Below are 17,689 nucleotides of genomic sequence, written 5' to 3'. Positions count from 1 at the left end.
CGAGTGGCTTAAGGGTTCTGACGGAGAGAAGGAGCGAGAGGAGTAGGAGGCAGAGCTGACACCTTTCCTGCTCCAGAGTCCCCCTGACGTAGTCCAAGGCTGTGGCTGAAATGCAGCCAGGCCTGATGGTTTGACAGAAGGGACGCAGGGGGCGGGGGAGGGAGGGGGAGGGGAGGGGGGGAGGGAGGGAGGGAGGGAGGCAGGGGGACGGGAAGGGGAGGAGTGAGGGGAAGGGTGAAGGAGGAGGGAGGAAGGGGTGAGGGTAAGAGGGAGGAGGAGGGAGGAGGAGTAATGGGGGGACGGAGGGAGGGAGGCAGGGTGAGGGGAGGAGGGCGGAGCGAGGGAGGGGTGAAGGGAAGGAGAGAGTTTCCGGTCAGTTCCTGGGGGAACCGGGCAAACCTCACTAATGAGGCCATTTGCTCACCCGAGTTGGGGGCACGACCTGGGGGCACAAGTGGCAGGACCCGGGGAGCAGGGAGGCGGGGCCTTTGCACCAGGGCTGTGTCTGGGGCCCTGCTCACGCCCATCCAGCGTATCCACAAGCCCCGCGGGTGTGGCCGGGCCCGGGCCGCCGTGCAAGGGTACCAAGCCCACATGCTCACCCACTTGCTCGCGGATGGCCCAGGCGGGTGGGCCTCGAGGTGGGAGGGGGGCTGAGGCCCGGGCACGCGGCCGAGGTTAGGGACCCGCTGACAGGGGTGGGACGGGCCTCTCTGAGCCCCGAGACTCGGGCGCGGTCACGGGGGACACAGTCTGGGGCATCGAACGCCGTCCACACGCACGGGCTGAGTCCCCCTACGTTCACGACCTCTCACGACCAAAGGCCGCCCCGGCCACAGTGTCCCCGAGGATGCGGCGCCTCCTGGCCCGCACCCGCCCCGGCGACGCGCCGTCAGCCCCGTCCCTCCCTACACAGGCCCGGGGTTCAGGCCCTGACGGCCTCTCGGCCCCGTCACCATCCCCGACCCGTAAAGGAACAGGGGCCCAGATCCTCCCCAGATTTCTACATCTTAACTTGTGCCGTTGGATTCTTATGTTTTGCTTTGAGAGCAGGTGCGGGGGTGGGGAGGGTGCAGAGGCGGAGGGAGGCAGGGCCCACGCCCAGCACGGAGCCGCCGCGGGGCTGGGTCCCCGCCCCCCCGCCCCGAGACTGTGACCTGAGCCACAGTCGGGAGTCGGACGCCTAAACGCTGGCGCCCCCGATGCCCCAGCGCCCCCAGATCTTTGCCCAAAATCTGCACACCTGTAGTGATGACCAGGTAAGCTCACAGGTTGGGGGGCCTGGCTGACCTCACGGCCCCCCAGAAAAGCTTGCCCTTGGTTTGGGGCCACCTCCTCCGGCAGGACGTGCCTGGCTCTGCGCAGAGACCACCCCCAGGGTGCCGCCACCTGCCCAGCGCCCCGGGGCCGTGTGGGGCCCCCCAAGAGCCAGCAGAGCTCACGAGCTTGACCTTCTGTGCCCTGAGCGTGTCCCTCCAGGCGAGGGGACGGGCCCCCCAGCTACCGACGGTGTCTGCACCCCTAGCGGCTCCTGACGGCACCCAAGGCCTCGAGTCCCAAAACTCATCCTTCCCTTAAAGAGCGGCCCCGCCTCACGGGGCGTCCACACTCCACACGGGCTCGCACGCGGTGCACGGCCTCCCTCCCCCCCGACCAGCGCGCCCGGCCATCCGTCCATCCGTCCGTCCGTCCGTCCGTCCGTACCTCCTCCAGAGTGGTGTCTGAGATCCCGAAGCCCGTGAGCTGCAGGCGGGGCAGGTTGTGCTCCAGGGCCCGGAAGAGCGCCCCGAAGCGGGCCCGGTCCGCGTCCCGGGGAAGCCCGTAGACCAGCTCGCCCCGGCGGCTGTCGCGGAGGAAGGCGTGCGGGACGTGGCTCTGTATCAGGGCCGTGGCCCGGGCGAGGTCCTGCGGGTCGTCGGCCCCCAGCACGGAAGGCTACCCCCAGAAGGAAGGAAGGGGGCTTAGTCCCGGAGCGCCCAGTCTCCACCGCCCGCGTCACGCTTGAAATGACAGGCGCCAACAGGCCCCAGGCGTTCGGGGATACATCTTAGGTTTTCCCTTAAAATATGCGGAGGGGCGAGGCTGCTGGTCCCCGGGGACACGGGATCCCCCAGCAAGGCAGCGAGACACCTCGGGACAGCGGGATGCTCAGCCCAGGCCAGAGGAAGCCCGACGCAGGGCCACACCCCGGCACCCCGACCCGCGCGACCTCTCAGGGGCCCTGCTGCATCCGCCTGCGCGATGGGCCCTCCCCGGCCCTCCCCATCGGAAAATGCTCCCGAGCACCTGGGCCAGGACCCCGCGCTCTCTCGGGTGGGGGCTTCTGACCCCACCTGCACCCCTGGTGCTCAGGATGCACTGAGGCCCCAGAGGGTAACCGCCCGGCTCACCCCAGATCTGGGCCGCTGGGCACCTGGGACTCCGCGAGCCCCTTGGTCTGGGGCCACCAGGGAGCTGCCGTAGCCGAACCCCTTCCCCGGACCACCAGGAGCCCCCCACAGGGACGCTATGGTCCCCGTATCCTGCTTCTCTCTGGCCCCGGGGCAGCCTTTCCTGCACCTGCCCTGGGGCCCGGGGCCCGGTGCTGCCCTGCGCCCCGACCGTCCCCGCGCCCCCTACCTGCTTGGTGAGCGTCAGGAGGAGCCCCTGGCCGTAGGCTTCGGTCAGGCAGGAGGGGGGCCCGCAGAAGCGCAGCCGGCCCTGCTGCAGGACAGCCACGCGGTCGCTGAGCGCCTCCGCCTCGTCCAGGTGGTGGGTCGTGAAGATGACCGTGCGACCTGCGGCCCAACACAGCGGCGTCAGGACCCGCAGCTCGGCGGCCCCAGAGGGTGAGGGGGGCCCCGGAGACGATCCAAGGACCCTCCCTGACTCCGAACCAGAAAACACTGAGCCCGACGGTCGGGAGGGCCCAAGCCGCAGCCTGGAGGCCGTGCTTCGGGGCAGGCGCCCTGAGGACCTGATGCTGTTCCCCCACGTCTGCCCCCCCTGGCAACCCCGAGGGGCCAATGATGCACACGGGGTGATGCAGAGGGACAGGAACACGTGCCCAAAAATGGGGGGACGCCTGGTGGCTCCGTGGTGGAGCGTCTGCCCTCGGCTCAGGGCAGGACACCAGGTCCTGGGATCCAGGGGTCCCTGCTCCGCGGGGAGGCTGCTCCTCCCTCTGCTCCCCCTCCTGCTCTCTCTCTCTCTCTCTCTCTAATAGATAAAGTCTTAAAAAAAAAAACACTTAAGAATAGTCTAACGAAGACAGTGAAAGGGGCTGTGGCCCCCCACACAGGTGTATTCGGTCCAGAGCTGACCCGGGATGGCCTCTGGGGGATGCTGGGATGCCTCAAGACGCGTCCTAACCTCAAGGACAAGGATCACCTTCCGAGACGCCCCCTCCCCGCTCCTCCCTCCCAAGGTGTGCGCCCCCCACCTCCCCCCCACACCTGCACCTGCTCGTTTCAGCCTCAGTAAGGAACCACCGCGGTCGACCGAGCGCCCGCCCGCCACCTGCGGGGCCCTACACCTCTGCGCACAGGTCACCTGCGTGTCCCGAGGCCCTAAGGGCAGGACTGCAGATGCTCCGGGGACGCTCATCCCTCCCAAGTCTGCAGCCAGGGACGCCAGGGGTGCGCGCACCTTGGGGCTTCCCCACGCGCTCCCTTGGGGGTCTGTCCCTCCCTCACATCCAACAGGTGCGCCCCGAGGCGCAGCGCAGGTGCAGCCAGGTGCTCGGCTTTCCCAGCGGGAGGTGGGGCGCAGGTGGATGCATCCCGGGAGGCTGCGCAGGTGGGTGCATCCCGGGAGGCAGGGTGCAGGCAGATGCATCCCGGGAGACTGCGCAGGTGGGTGCATCCCGGGAGGCAGGGCGCAGGCAGATGCATCCCGGGAGGCAGGGGGGGGGCAGGCGGATGCATCCCGGGAGGCAGGACGCCCATGGGGACCGGCGGTGGGGGAGGGGTAGGAGGGGACCAGGGACAGGGCAGGGGGACCAGGGGTACCTGGGGCAGGGGTGCGGGTGGGGAACCAGGGGTACCTGCGGCCGGGAGGCCGGGGGACGGGTCCGGGGCTCTTCCCAGGGACCCCACTGCGCTGATGTGACTCCGCACCCCCAGGCCCTACCGGCCTCGTCTGCCCTCGGGCCGACCAGTCAGCGCAGCGCCTGCTCCCCGGGGCCCTCCCTGAGCCTCCCTCGAACCCCAGAGTCCCCGCTCACCCTCCAAGGGCCCCGGGAAACGAGGGGTAACCACGGAGGTCGCGCTCCTGAGATTTCCACCAGCAGCACGTGCCGCGACCCCGGCTGGAGACCCTGGAGCAACCCCATCACCCTCCCCATCCATCGCCGCCACCTGTTTCCTCCACCCCAGGGGCTCAGGGGCTCCCCCTCTGCTCCCACGTGACTCCCCAGGGCGCGCGAGCAGGTGCAGGACGGAGGGGGCTGCGGCCTCAGGACCCCGTGACCTGGGGCGACACGTTCACAGCTCAGGTGGGGCCCAGGGTCCGGTCCGAGCGGGGAGCCTCAACCCCAGGACCTGGGATCACGACCTGAGCCATGGAGCCCCCCAGGCGGCCCCTCTCTGTGTCTTAAGCAGCAGGTCTCCATGTCCTGCAGGAGATGGAGGCATCAGAAGGCATCTCCCTACACAGGTCGGAGAGAGCAGCGGGGCAGGAACCCCGCCAGCCATCCTGCACCCGACAGCACCCAGCTAGCTCTCCCGGTCCTCGCCGCGGGTTTCCAAATTAGGGTGTCTCTGCGTGAAAGGCCGCGTCCACGCAGCTTAGGTGTCAGGGTCACAGACAGAGGCAGACGGCGGAGCCCGTCCCTGCCGTCACCCAGACACACAGGACAGAGCAGCGGAGATGCGCGGGGCCCGGGGTCAGCGCCCAGCAGATGCCCGGGGAGCACCCAGGCTCCCTCAGCCAGCGCAGGACGCGGGTTCCCGGCCACAGCCGCATGCCCGCCCCGCAGCCTGAGATTCGCAGCCTGGACGGGGACAATGCAGCGGAGATCACGCAGGCCAGGCGGTCACAGAGGGACACCAGCCCCGGGGGGCGAGCCCAGCACGGCGGACACGCTGCAGGACACCGCCTCTGGGGCGCCCAGTGGCTCCGTCCCACGAGCACCCCACTCTTGGTTTCGGCTCAGGCTGTGACCTCAGGGTCATGGGGTGCCCCGGACTCCTGCTCGGCGCGGGGCCTACCTCAGGTCGCCTCCCCCCACGAGAGCCCCGCTCGCTCTGCAGTAAAGATCTTGAAAAAACTTCACGACACACCAGCTCCGCCTGCACCCTTGTGACCGTTCCTTCCGAAAGCAGTGACGCGTCCTCGCGGGGCTGGCACCCGGCCCCACGCGGCTCTGCCGCCTCCGGGGACGCTCCGGAGGGGCCCTGTCCTACCTCTGCGGTGCTTGAGGAGGATGTCCCAGATGCCGCGGCGCGAGCAGGGGTCCACCCCGCTGGTGGGCTCGTCCAGAACCACGGTCCGCGACGCGCCGAGGAAGGCGAGGCCGATGGACAGCTTCCTCTTCATGCCCCCCGACAGGACGCGGGTCTGTGTGTGCTGATGCCGCGTCAGCTCCACATCCTCCAGGGTCCTGCAAGGAGAGCTCCTCGCTCTTGTCCCCGAACGCCTAAAGCCTTCCTTGGCTCCGTCCACCCGCCGGGACCGCCAGTGACTGGGGACTCGGCAAACCGGAGGCGCCGACGAGGCCCAGAAGCCACGGGCACTCGGGGGCCCTGCCCCAGCCACCCTGGCCTTCGGAGGGATCACGCCAATGGCCGCAATGCAGGGGCCACAGGACCCACCCAGGGCTGTTTGGGGAGAACAGTCGTCCCCCTCCCAGGAGTATTTTCTCAAGGGACCTAGATTTCCACAGGGTCCTGCGGGGGCATGTGGGATGGGGCGGCCGTGGGGAGGGCCTGTGGGATGCTTGGGGGGGCCGTGGGACGGTGGGGGCCCATAGGATGCTGCAAGAGGCCTGTAGGACGGCGGGGGGCCCATGGGATGGCGCGGTGGGATGCTGCAGGGGGGCAAGCGGAGGCCCACCCACCGCACTCCATGGGGCCACCTGCACAAACCCTGTGGCCCGGCCCACACGCAGCCACCTGCCGTCCCAGAGGAGCCGCTCCCGCAAATGCCACCAACAAGGGACAAATAAGAGCGGCCCTTCTGCGCACGCAGGTCCCCTGCTCCTTCCCAGGGGCGCGCCATGTGGGCGTCCAGGTCTCAGACACAGGAGAGTTTTGGAAGGGGGGCAGGGGGACCCAGAGGCCCTGCACAGGGCGGGGGCGGGGGACCCAGAGGCCCTGCACAGGGTGGGGGCGGGGGACCCAGAGGTCATGCACTGCACGGGGGCGGAGGACCCAGAGGTTATGCACTGGGTGGGGTCGGGGGACCCAGAGGTCGTGCACGGGGTGGGGTCGGGGGACCCAGAGGTTGTGCACAGGGCGGGGTCAGGGGACCCAGAGGTTGTGCACTGGGTGGGGTCGGGGAACTCAGAGGTCGTGCACGGGGTGAGGGCGGGGGACCCAGAAGCCCTGCATGGGGCAGGGGCAGGGGACCCAGAGGTTGTGCACAGGGCGGGGTCGGGGGACCCAGAGGTCGTGCACGGGGCAGGGTCAGGGGACCCAGAGGTCGTGCACAGGGCGGGGGCGGGGGACCCAGAGGTCGTGCACAGGGCGGGGGCGGGGGACCCAGAGGTCGTGCACGGGGCAGGGGCAGGGGAACCAGAGGTCGTGCACAGGGCAGGGGTGGGGGACCCAGAAGCCCTGCATGGGGCAGGGGCAGGGGACCCAGAGGTTGTGCACAGGGCGGGGTCGGGGGACCCAGAGGTCGTGCACGGGGCGGGGTCGGGGGACCCAGAGGTCGTGCACAGGGCGGGGGCGGGGGACCCAGAGGTCGTGCACAGGGCGGGGGCGGGGGACCCAGAGGTCGTGCACGGGGCAGGGGCAGGGGAACCAGAGGTCGTGCACAGGGCAGGGGTGGGGGACCCAGAAGCCCTGCATGGGGCGGGGTCAGGGGACCCAGAGGTCGTGCACTGGGTGGGGTCGGGGGACCCAGAGGCCGTGCACGGGGCTATAGGGCTGGACAAAACCCCCAAGGCCGCCCGACTCCACCTTCGCTGCGTGCAGACCACGAGTCCGTATTTTAAGGCGTGAAGCCTGCAGCCATCCTGCACGTTGGCCCCTGCAGCGACCTGGAGCCCCCGGGAGGGTCAGCCTGGGACACGGGTGTCGTCAGGCTGCCGCAGGCCCGGCTCCACCTCTGGATGGTCACGGGCAGGAGGGCGAAGGCAGGGCTGGCGCTGACCTGTTCACCTCCCGGTGCAGCGTCCGCCGGGTCCAGTGCGGAGCCTTGATGGCGGCAAAGAGCCGCAGGTGCTCGAGGACGGTGAGGTTGTCCAACAGGACGTCCCGCTGCGGACACACGCCCAGCTCCCTCCTGATGGCGGCCAAGTCCGTGTGCAGGCTCCTGCCGTGGACGAGGACGGCCCCAGACGTGGGCGGGTGGAGGCCGGTCAGCACGGATCTGCCGGAGAAGCGCGTGAGCTCGGGGCCCGGAGGCGGCCGCTCCAGATGCCAGACCCGGGACCGCCGGCTGCACCCCATGGCGCTTGCGGGGTGTCGCTGGCTTCCCCCGGGAAGGGGGGGCCCATGACGATGCTTACGGCCCCAAACCTGAGCCCCTAGAACATGCCAGTGCGCGGGCGTTCAGGGTCATGAACCCAGCTCCCGTTACAGGAAGGAAACCAGCGCCTGGGGCTGAGTCGGCAAGGCACCCGCCTCGGGCTCCCCTACGACCCGGGTCCTGGGGTCCAGCCCCGGTGGGGCTCCCTGCTCAGGGGGGCGTCTGCGTCTCCCTCTGCTGCACCCCGTTTGTGCTCCTTCTCTCTCCAATAAGTAAATCTTTAAAACCTGGGGAGACCTGAGGCAAGCCCCCGCCCGCCCGCCACCCCGCGGCCTGCATGCACACGGAACGTGTGACCTCCAGGGACCCCGCGGAAGCTCGTCGCCCCGGCCCGGTCAGAGGGAGCCGGGGGACGGCCTGGCTCTGCTGCCCGCTCAGAACCTTCGCTACTCAGGTTTGGGGCCATCCTCTCGGTTCCGAGACTTTATAGGCACGCCCGCGCCCCTGGCTCGGAGCAAATCCCAAATCCGCCCCTGGCTGCTTATGCACAAGACTAACGGGTGCGTCCACTCAGGAGTATCCATGGGGAGGACCACAGCGGCCCCGTCGACAACCCCGCAAACCTGGACGTAAGCTCGGCCACCACCCACGGCAGGTGTAAGGATGAGCACACGGCCCCAGAGCCCAGCGCCGGGCGCCCGGGGCGATGCGTCACGGCCACCATGAGCCCCAGCGTCAGCACCCCGAGGGCCCCAGGGAGGCCGCGGCTCCCGAAAGTGCTCTGTGCCGGCCCAGCTCGCGGCCCGCATAGCTGCAGCTCCGCCAACCTCCCCGGGACTGAGCTGTGCGGGGTCTCCCCTGCAGAGAGATGACGCACTCGCAGGCCCCAGGCGCCCACGCTCCGCTGTCGGCGGGATGCAGGGCGCTGGTTCGAGCCTCCGGGCGCCCAAGGGCTCACCGTCCTGGGCTGAGACACTGCGAACGCCCGGCGGGACGGGCAGCTGGACTTCAGCTCCGAGCACAGAGCAAAACTTCCCTTTCTCTGACTTCTGTTGGAGATTTCTGTGTGTTATTTTGCTACTTTGCTTTAGAAGCTCAAAGCAGGGGCCTCCGGGCGGCTCAGCGGGTGGAGCGCCCGACTCCTGCTTTTGGCTCAGGTCCTGGTCTCACGGATTTGGGATCGAGCCCCACGGTCTGGTTCTTTAATCAAACCTGGAGCCGCTGGGCCCCAAACCAAAAGTCAAGCCCGGACCCAGGCGGTGGAGAACCTTGCAGACATCCCTCCCAACTCAAGTTCCCAGAGACAGGAGGGCGAAAGGACGCGTGGCGGGGTACGGTGCAGCGCCCAGGGCCCACGTGAAGACACGGCGCGTCCTCCGCGGGGAGCGAGGGGTCGAGGACCCACCCGCCCGCTGTCCTGGGGCCCCGAGGGCCACCACCGCCAGCGCCGAGCGGCTCGGGCCACGGGGCCATCCGTCTGTCCCGTGTGTCGACGAGCGTGGGGCGGGACTCACATGACGGTGGTCTTCCCCGCGCCATTGGTCCCCAGCAGGGCGGTGATCTGGTCGCTGTGGAACGTGACGCTCAGGTCTCGGACGGCCGCCTTGTGGGGCTCGTACTCCTTGGTCACGGACACCAGGGCGACGCCCGGGGGGCCTCCTCCAGCCGCCCCCGCCCCGTCGTGTCGCGGGGACCCTGCGGACAAGATGCCGACTCACCCCAACGGGCCCCAGGGCCCCCGGAACATGGCTCAGCCCTGGCAGCGCAGCCTTGGACGCGGATCGCAGCTCCCAGAAATGCACCCAGCGGCGTGAGTCCCTTCCCCACGGAAACCAAGAGGCCAATTACATCACAGCAGAAATGAAACGGGGTGGCGGGTTACGGGGCAGCCGGGCGGTTTGGGGTCCCGGGATCGAGTCCCGCGTCAGGGTCCCTGAAGGGAGCCTGCTTCTCCCTCTGCCTGGGTCTCTGCTTCTCTCTCTGCATCTTTCATAAATAAATAAAATCTTAAAAAATATAAATGGAAGCGCCTTGATGGGAGCCTGTGCATCCAGGGGCTGCCTCTGAAGTCCTGCCTCCACGGGACGGCCTAGGCGAGGCCTGGGGGAACCCTCGTGGCCTCTCCGGCGAGCACATGGGGCAGCTGCCCCCTTCGCCTTAGTTTCTCACGCAAACTCATGCTAGCACCCAAGCTTCGTTTTGCGGCCGTGGAGCAGGTGCACGCGCGCACAGAGGCTCTGCAAACAGCAGGTGATGGAAGCACCCCAGCACCCCGGCCCCGGCCCAACGCCACCACCGGGGGATCGTTCCTCGGGACGTGGCCCCGAGCTGCGCTTCTGAGCCCAGCACGGACCCCGGGGCAGCCGGCAGCCGAGGCAGGTGCACAGCCGGAGACTCCAGCCCCGCGAGAAACAGAAGCGAAGCCACCGGAAGGGAAGACGGACGTGACTCCGACACGGCTGCTTTACAGACCTTCCCTGTCGGAGTCCTCGTGGGGGAAGGACAGGTCAGGGCCAGGCGCGCGGCGTCCTCCTGCCGCTAAGCCACACAGACTCTTCCAATATGATGCGGTAAAGGGAAAATACCACGGTTTCCTTAAACCGAAAGCTCCTGAAAAAAAAAAAAATAAATAAAACACGATGGAAATCAGTTTATTTTGGGGCAGCCCGGGTGGCTCAGCGGTTTAGCGCCGCCTTCAGCCCAGGGCGCCTCGAGTCCCGGGATCAAAACCCACGTCGGTCTCCCCGCATGGAGCCTGCTTCTCCCCCTGCCTGTGTCTCTGCCTCTCTCTGGGTCTCTCATGAATAAATCAATAAAAAAATAATAAAATAAAATGTTAAAAAATAAATAAATAAAATAAAAACAGCGCTGAACAATCGCCGCACGTCCCCCGAGTGGAGGACCTCGGCCCTCCCCGCTGCCCGGTGACGTGGTCAGTTCCACGCGTGCACGGAATCCTCCAAGTGACTGGGAGCTGAGGCCCGAGTGGCCCTGCAGCCACGGAGACGTGGGCGACGCTCACCCAGTGTAACCGGAGGCTCAAGGACACAACCACACGCAGACGGGGCGAGTGAAGGAGGGTGCGGGGCTGGGATCCTACGGGCTGAGCCGTGTCCCCCAAGGTTCCCGCGGACGCCCGAGGCCCCAGCTGCCCAGAATGGGGCGGCTTTGGAGGAAGGTCTTCAAGAGGTGCCTAAGGCCAGGCGAGGCCCCGGGTCAGCCCTCATCCCACCCGACGGACGTCCTCACAGGGAGACTAGGGCAGACGGGGAGCGAGGGCAGACGGACGGGACGCGGCCATCAACCAGCCTCCTGCGGCCTCTCCCGTGGCAGCCACGCGGCCGGTGTCGCCGCGCCCGCTCCGAAAACACGCACCCGCAGGCAGGATGTTCTCCAAGGCCTGAGCCAGCGACCAAGCACCCCGGGCGGGGAGGGATGAGCAGCCTTGGATAACCACGGCCTACACCACACGCCCTGTTCCTGCACCTGCCGGAGGCCACCACGCGAGTCGGGGTGTTGTCAGCACCCCTTCCTCCGGGGGCAGGGGCCCAGCCCGCGGCAGGACATCGCGGAGCTGCTCCGCCGGGCACAGGCCTGCAGCAGCTAACGCACTGTCGCCCGAGTCGAGCGGGGAGGCCCGGCACCTCCGTGCTCCACCGAGGGACCCGCTCGGTGACCAGCGTCAGCGCCGTCAACAGCACGAGAGCGGAGGGCGGGCGGGCGACGGACCCAAACGCCTTGGGCGATGAGCGTCTGGATGAGCAGAGGCGAAGGGGCACTGCCCTGCGCTTGGCTTTCCCTTCAAAGTGCGAACGCGCCTCCGAGCATCTACCAGCCCCACCCCCGGGGGTAACCGGGCACATTATATGTGCAAAGGCCCTGTGCTCCGAGGGCCTGTCCTCCAGGGGAGCCGCCTGCTGGCGCACAGGCCCGGGGGCTCCTCAGCACTGGCCCCCAAGGCCCCGCAGGGGTCAACGCAGAAGCCGGTGAAACCAGGCAGATGGCGCGAAACCAACTTTAACTGGAAGCGCGTGAAGAAGAGTCGATGAAACAAGAAGGCTCAGGGCAGGCGAGGTGTGTGCGGGGAGCTCCACACAGGGCGGCCTGTGGCCCCGAACCCCGCGGGCCTGACCCGGCCTCCCGCTAAGGCTGCAGGGCGAGAAATGTGGGCGGCTGCACCCACCCGGCACTGCAGGGACAAGACAGACAGGGGACGGGGAGGGGACGCCACCCACCTGGCTCTGCATGGACGGGACAGACGGGGGACGGGGAAGCAGGGGACGCTGCCCACCCCGGCCCGGCCGTGAAGCCTTCCCACCCGCCCAGACCCGCCCACGGCAACGCTTCCCGGGCTGAGCCCCCCGCAGGGGTGCCCATGGCTGTGCAAGCGGACGTCGGGGTGGCTCCGCCAACAGGCCCTTTAAGTTGCAGGTGTTACTATCACTGGGGCCTGGGGAGGCCGGGAGATGGGAACCCGCCTGGAGCAGGTGGTTGGCTGCTCAGGCCCCGGGGCAGGCGCACAGGGCAGGGGCAGGACGGGAGCAGTCGGGAGGCACAGGGAGGGGACTTGTGGTTGTGGCCTCTGCTGTGCCTGCTGTGCAGGAGCAGGTGAGGCAGGTGAGGCAGGTGAGGCAGGTGAGGCAGGTGAGGCAGGTGAGGCAGGTGAGCAGGCTCCGGGGCACAGGGGCCCCTCCTGGCTGCGCGTCCCAGCCCTGGGCCATGAGGGCAGCAGCCAGAGAGCCCACGGGGTGGCGGTGGGGCATAGCTGGGTTGCCGGGTGTGCACAGAACAGGTCTAGGACGTAGGGGGCCAGCCCTGGGGACAGTCCCTCCGGGGGAGGGAGGGACACTGAGGCCCAAGACGCCAGGGTATCAGGAGCACCGGGGATAAGAAGGCAGGTGCTTAACGATGGGAGCACGACCGGCCATTCCTGGGAGGGGTCCACGGGGCTGGGTGTGCTGCGGGCGCCCGACAGCCCAGCCAAGAGAGCTGCCTCTGACCTGCCCCCTGGGAGGCCCGTCCCGCACAGCCAGGCGGCGAGGAGCTCAGGGTCCTGGGTTCGGGTCCCGCATCGGGCTCCCTGCTCCGCGGGGAGTCTCCATCTCCCCCTGCCTCTGCCCCCTCTGCTGTTCGGTGTGTGTGTGTCTCTCTCTGTCAAATAAATAAATAAAATCTTAAAAAAAAAAAAAGAGAGAGAAAAGAAAAGAAAGAAAGAAAAGAAAAGAAAAGAGAGGAAGAAAAGAAAGAAAAGAAAAAAAGAAAAGAAAGAAAAGAAAAGAAAAAGAAAGAAAAGAAAAGAAAAGAAAAGAAAAGAAAAGAAAAGAAAAGAAAAGAAAAGAAAAGAAAAGAAAAGAAAAGAAAAGAAAAGAAAGAAAAAAGAAAAGAAAAGAAAAGAAAAGCCGCCCCCAGCAGGCGGGGCCTAGGACCTGTGAACCCGGCGCTCCGGGGCCGCTGTAACCCGCACCGAACCTCCCAGGAATGCACTGAAAATCCATTTCATTTTCTGGTGCAGAAACGCCCAACGTTTCAGGAAACCACGTCATCGGTGCGATGCCAACGGGACGTCCTTGGAGACCCCAGGCAGCTCCCCAGTAGCCGCTCACGTGGCTCACGGTGCACAGATTCAGGACAAAGGATTTGCGATTGCTTCGAACCAACTCAGAACCAAGTATTCTCAGAAATAGCGGTTTTAGGAAACGGGCTACGCTCTGTTAATAAAGGTGTTTGGGAAGCTACGTCCGGTTATCATCATTCTGCGTATTTTTTAAGTCACTCAGCAAAATAACGTCGCAGAGATTCCGCGTTGAGGTGAGGGGCAGGGAGGCCCCGGTTACGTCTGACGCCGCCTGCAGGTGCCTGTGCCTCGGCTCTCAGGGACGTCACCCGGGGCCCCATCCCGGACCCTGAGGTCATGACCAGGGCCCCGCACTGAGCGGGCTGAGCCACGCAGGTGCCCCCACCCCATGTTGGAGCCTGGGAAGTTATCCGACCCCACACTTTCGAGTGAGACCCAGATCATTTACAAAAATGTCACTTTTACAAGCACCTGGGGGGCTCAGAGGTTTGGCGCCTGCCTTCGGCCCAGGGCGTGACCCCGGGGTCCTGAGATCGAGTCCCGCGATGGGCTCCCTGCATGGAGCCTGCTTCTCCCTCTATCTGCGTCTCTCGTGAATAAATAAATAAAATCTTAAAAAAAAAAAAAGTCACATTTATCCACTTCCCTTGGCTGTAATGTTTCCTCCCACATTATTCCTAGTTTAATTAAATTATCCCCACATTTCTCATCACATACAAATAACTCTGATTGCTATTAAAGACCTTAACGAAAGAAAAAAAAAAAAAGACCTTAACGTTAGTTTTCATGACAGTTTTCATTCCGTTTATCTCTGCCATGTGTATTCCTTGCTTCTAGTACCAAACGGCGTTGGGTCCTTTTCCTTCCCTTAGATCCGAACCGTGTCCGCGGAAGTAAGGAGAGCGTCCTAGTACCTCCCTCCCTCCTTGTCCTAACAAAGTCGTGCCCCGGCGCTGAGAGTTTATATGTTATTTTGTTACAGATCACTTTCTTCTTCTTTCTTTCATGTTACACTTAATGTACATTAAACTTTCAAATCAGGTTGGAAGGCGGCCGCCCCAGCTGCGGATCCCATTCCAGGACAGTAAAGGAGCGATGGAAATCATCTGTCCTGAAAGGAACGCGTCGGGCCAGAGAGCTCCTCAAAATCGCAATCCCACATCAGTGCTTTCTGGCAGTTTCCTTTTTTTTTTAATTAATTAATGAATTAATTAATTAATTATGATAGTCACACAGAGAGAGAGAGAGAGGCAGAGACACAGGCAGAGGGAGAAGCAGGCTCCATGCAGGGAGCCCGATGTGGGACTCGATCCCAGGACCCCGGGGTCACGCCCTGGGCCGAAGGCAGATGCTAAACCGCTGTGCCCCCCAGAGATTCCCCTCCTTCACTATTTTCAACAATTTTTGACCATTGTCATCAATTTACATTTCTCACTGCCCTTGAGAAGCATTTCGCTGGTTGAAACCAAATTCCCTTTTTAGCATTTTTTTTAACGATTTATGTGGGTTCCACTCGACTTCACCAATAGAACGCTTCAGCTGAAGCAGTATGAGGCTTATGAACTTATACACTGATTTGGAGACAATCGACACTTAAAATGGTAAACGCCCACGTTGGGGAACGTGGCACCCTGTCCGCTTACTCAGCTCTACTTCACGTTCCCCGATCTTTAAAGAGGGAACGTGTGGGGATGGGGGTGGAGAGCATCCCAAGCCGATGCCGCGCTCAGCGAGGAGCCTGACGCAGGACTCGATCCCGTGACCCCGAGGCTACAACCTGAGCCACCCGGGTGTCGCCAGATGTGTAGTTTCGTCCTTGGTGCATACCGTCCTCTACGCTAGACTCGCACGGACACATCCTACTGCTCTTGGCACGGTTGCTGCCAACACGCAGCGGCACCACCGGGCAGCAGGTCCGCGTGCCTGAGACGGACCATCGGACGCCCCCCCCCAGCTCAGCAGTCTCACGCAGGACCTGCCCGCGGCGGTGGCCCGTCTCCGTCTCCGGGTTTGGACACGGCTGCCTGCTGCGTGTGCTTCCTTCCCCCGGGGCAGAGCCTCGGCCCCGACGTCTATGCCCACCCAGGCAGCGCAGCCGACCCCGGCTCCCGTCCTCCCTCCTGGGCCCGGTCTCCCCACTCACCTTCCGCAGGACCCCAGGGAGGGGCCGCAGCCCGAGGGCCTCCCCGGATCCCTCACCAGGGCCCCGCATGGGCGCCCGTTACAGACCATGTCCCTGTCCGCGTGGCCCGGCCCCTTCCCTCACCCACAGCCGGCCCCCCCAGCCGCCCGCCCTGGGCCCCCGCGGTGTCGCTGCCTCCTCGTGGCCACAGCGTCCTCAATGGCACAGAGCCCCGCAGCCCCGCACCCCTCTGTCTCCCGCCCTGGGGCTCCGGGAGCGGCCGCCGCTGCAGGAGGGGGTGCAACTGGCCCATCATGGGATACAGGACAGCATCCCGCCAGGAGCCCCGGACTCAGGTCCCCGGATTCCCGCCCACACCCCCGGCGATCGCCCTGTGGACCCTGAGCCACCAGCGACGTATAGGGACACGGACACCCCTCGCCACTCGCTTTGTCCCAGGCGAGCCCTCACTCCCCGAAGCTCGGCTTCTCTCCTCCGGGGCCATGACCCTTCCACTTCCACTGTGCTTCGGTCTGCGAGGCCCGTCTGTCCGCCTACTTCCGGCCGCCTGTCCCTGGGCAGCGACTCCCCACCACCCTCCAGTCCCGCGTCCCCCCCGCACCCCGACCCTCTGCTCCTGACGCCTCCCACCCGCCGACCAACCGCTACCATCGACATCACACGCCCCGAACGCCGTCCCAGCCCCCGAGCGGGCGAGCCGCCTCGTCACACCCCACGCTTCTCGCTCTGTTTCACCTTTACCTTGCAGTTCCTCGGCTCATTTTTTTAAAAACTTATTTTCCAGAACCCACCCTTTCATTCGTGCAACTTAATATTCCAAACTCAGACATGTTTCAGGTGTGCGCTCCCTCTCTCACCCTTGGAGGCCACGTTCCCCTGCTTTTTCTGCAAAATAACCTTGTCGGCGGCACATTCCACCTGGGTTCCCGTCATCCTTCAATTAACACATGAGCTCTCCACGTCTGAAATACATTTTCGTAAATAGAACGGACGGGATTTTTTTCTGTCCCTTCATATTGATTCTATAGGATCGGAGTCAGTCTCTTTCTCTTTCTTTCCCTCGGTTTTAGTTCTTGACTTTATTTATTTATTTATTTGTTTGTTTGTTTGTTTATATATTTATTTTAATTTATTTTATTTTTTTTTATTTTTATTTTTTTTTAGTTATTGACTCTAAAGGCGAGATGCCATTTGAAAGATTCAGGTGCTTTGGAAAACAGAGACAGAATCACAAGTAATTTCAGCAAGGGCATCGCATGTCGTCAAAGCATTTCTGCTAAAAATATAAAATAGAGACCTTGCAAAAGCTGTGTCTGTCTGTCCGGCTGGCACGTGGCACACCCACCCCTCCCCACTAGCCCAGCGGGGGAACCGTGACCGTCGGTGGGTGACCCCGGGCTCCCCCGTCCCGATCTCAGGTGGCTTCACCCGCCACTCGGGACTCGAACTTTCACCGTCCCCTCGACGATACACCGTACGGGGCCCCTTTCTGAGCCTGAGGTCAAGAATAAGCAATCATTCTGATATTCACACATACTGATTGAAACTGGGTTTAGGGCTTTTTTTTTTTTTAAGCTTATTTTAGCTTTTTTTTTTTTCACTTGCAGAATTCTTACCAGGAACCAAGTTGTTCAGGTACCATCCACATACGAAATAGAGGCCTGAATCGAAGAGGATCATCCAGCAAACCCAGCTGAAGGTCATGCCCGTTTGCTCCGGGGGCTGGGACAGGTTATCCCACTGGACCCCTAGAAGGAAGGACAAGGTCAGGGTCGGAATCGCACACGCCGTCATGGGGCTGACTGCTGCAGGCGCGTTCCCGCGTCCTGGAGGCTCAGAGCAAAGCTGAGCACAGCCAAGAGCTGCAGGTCACCCCGGGGATCGCGGGTTTTCCAGCAAATCATGAGGCTGCTGAGCTGCACGGTGATTTCTGGGCTCCCGGGGGGCCTGGCGTTAGCCACGGGCCAGTCTCGGACATGTGTGACCGTGTGCAGCGCCGCGTCCCTTCTGCCCCCACTGTTGCCTCCCCCCAACCCGGCCTCCGCCCTGCACGCCGCCCGCCTGCCCGCAGGCGCCTGACCCCACCAGTCCGACTCACTGATCTCTGTGCCGCGGAGCATCCCTTACCTGCCTCTTGCCCTTCGAGGAAGGTGACGAAGAACACTCCTTGTCCAAAGGCGGTGGTGGAGAGCAGACACTGCCCGCGGCACGGGGAGGGGGAAACAGCGTGTTAGCGCGTGTGCGGACCCCAGCAAGCACGGCGCTCGTCCCCACCGAGGCGGGCGGGCCGCGGCTCTGGGCGCCCACGGGCATGCGGGCCCTGGGCGGCCAGGCCCAACGCCAGCCCGTTCTGGAAG

General features: G+C 64.6%; 1 protein-coding gene across 1 annotated transcript in view; it reads right to left on the bottom strand.

Moving 5' to 3' along the window:
- ABCA13 (ATP binding cassette subfamily A member 13) overlaps positions 1-17,689 on the bottom strand; it is a 240,985-nt gene that overhangs the window by 101,711 nt on the left and 121,585 nt on the right. Inside the window, exons 37-44 of the mRNA XM_041773932.1 lie at positions 17,460-17,529; positions 16,949-17,080; positions 10,087-10,224; positions 9,129-9,309; positions 7,297-7,515; positions 5,385-5,581; positions 2,620-2,777; positions 1,705-1,935 (exon numbers count right to left, since the gene is read on the bottom strand). Of these exons, the coding sequence (XP_041629866.1) occupies positions 1,705-1,935; positions 2,620-2,777; positions 5,385-5,581; positions 7,297-7,515; positions 9,129-9,309; positions 10,087-10,224; positions 16,949-17,080; positions 17,460-17,529 (1,326 nt within the window). The remainder of the gene's footprint in view (positions 1-1,704; positions 1,936-2,619; positions 2,778-5,384; positions 5,582-7,296; positions 7,516-9,128; positions 9,310-10,086; positions 10,225-16,948; positions 17,081-17,459; positions 17,530-17,689) is intronic.

The sequence above is a fragment of the Vulpes lagopus genome, chromosome 11, assembly GCF_018345385.1.
Source record: "Vulpes lagopus strain Blue_001 chromosome 11, ASM1834538v1, whole genome shotgun sequence".
NCBI lineage: Eukaryota > Metazoa > Chordata > Mammalia > Carnivora > Canidae > Vulpes > Vulpes lagopus.
Note: the sequence above shows the minus strand (reverse complement) of the source record. Positions and strands in the feature narration are given on the sequence as shown.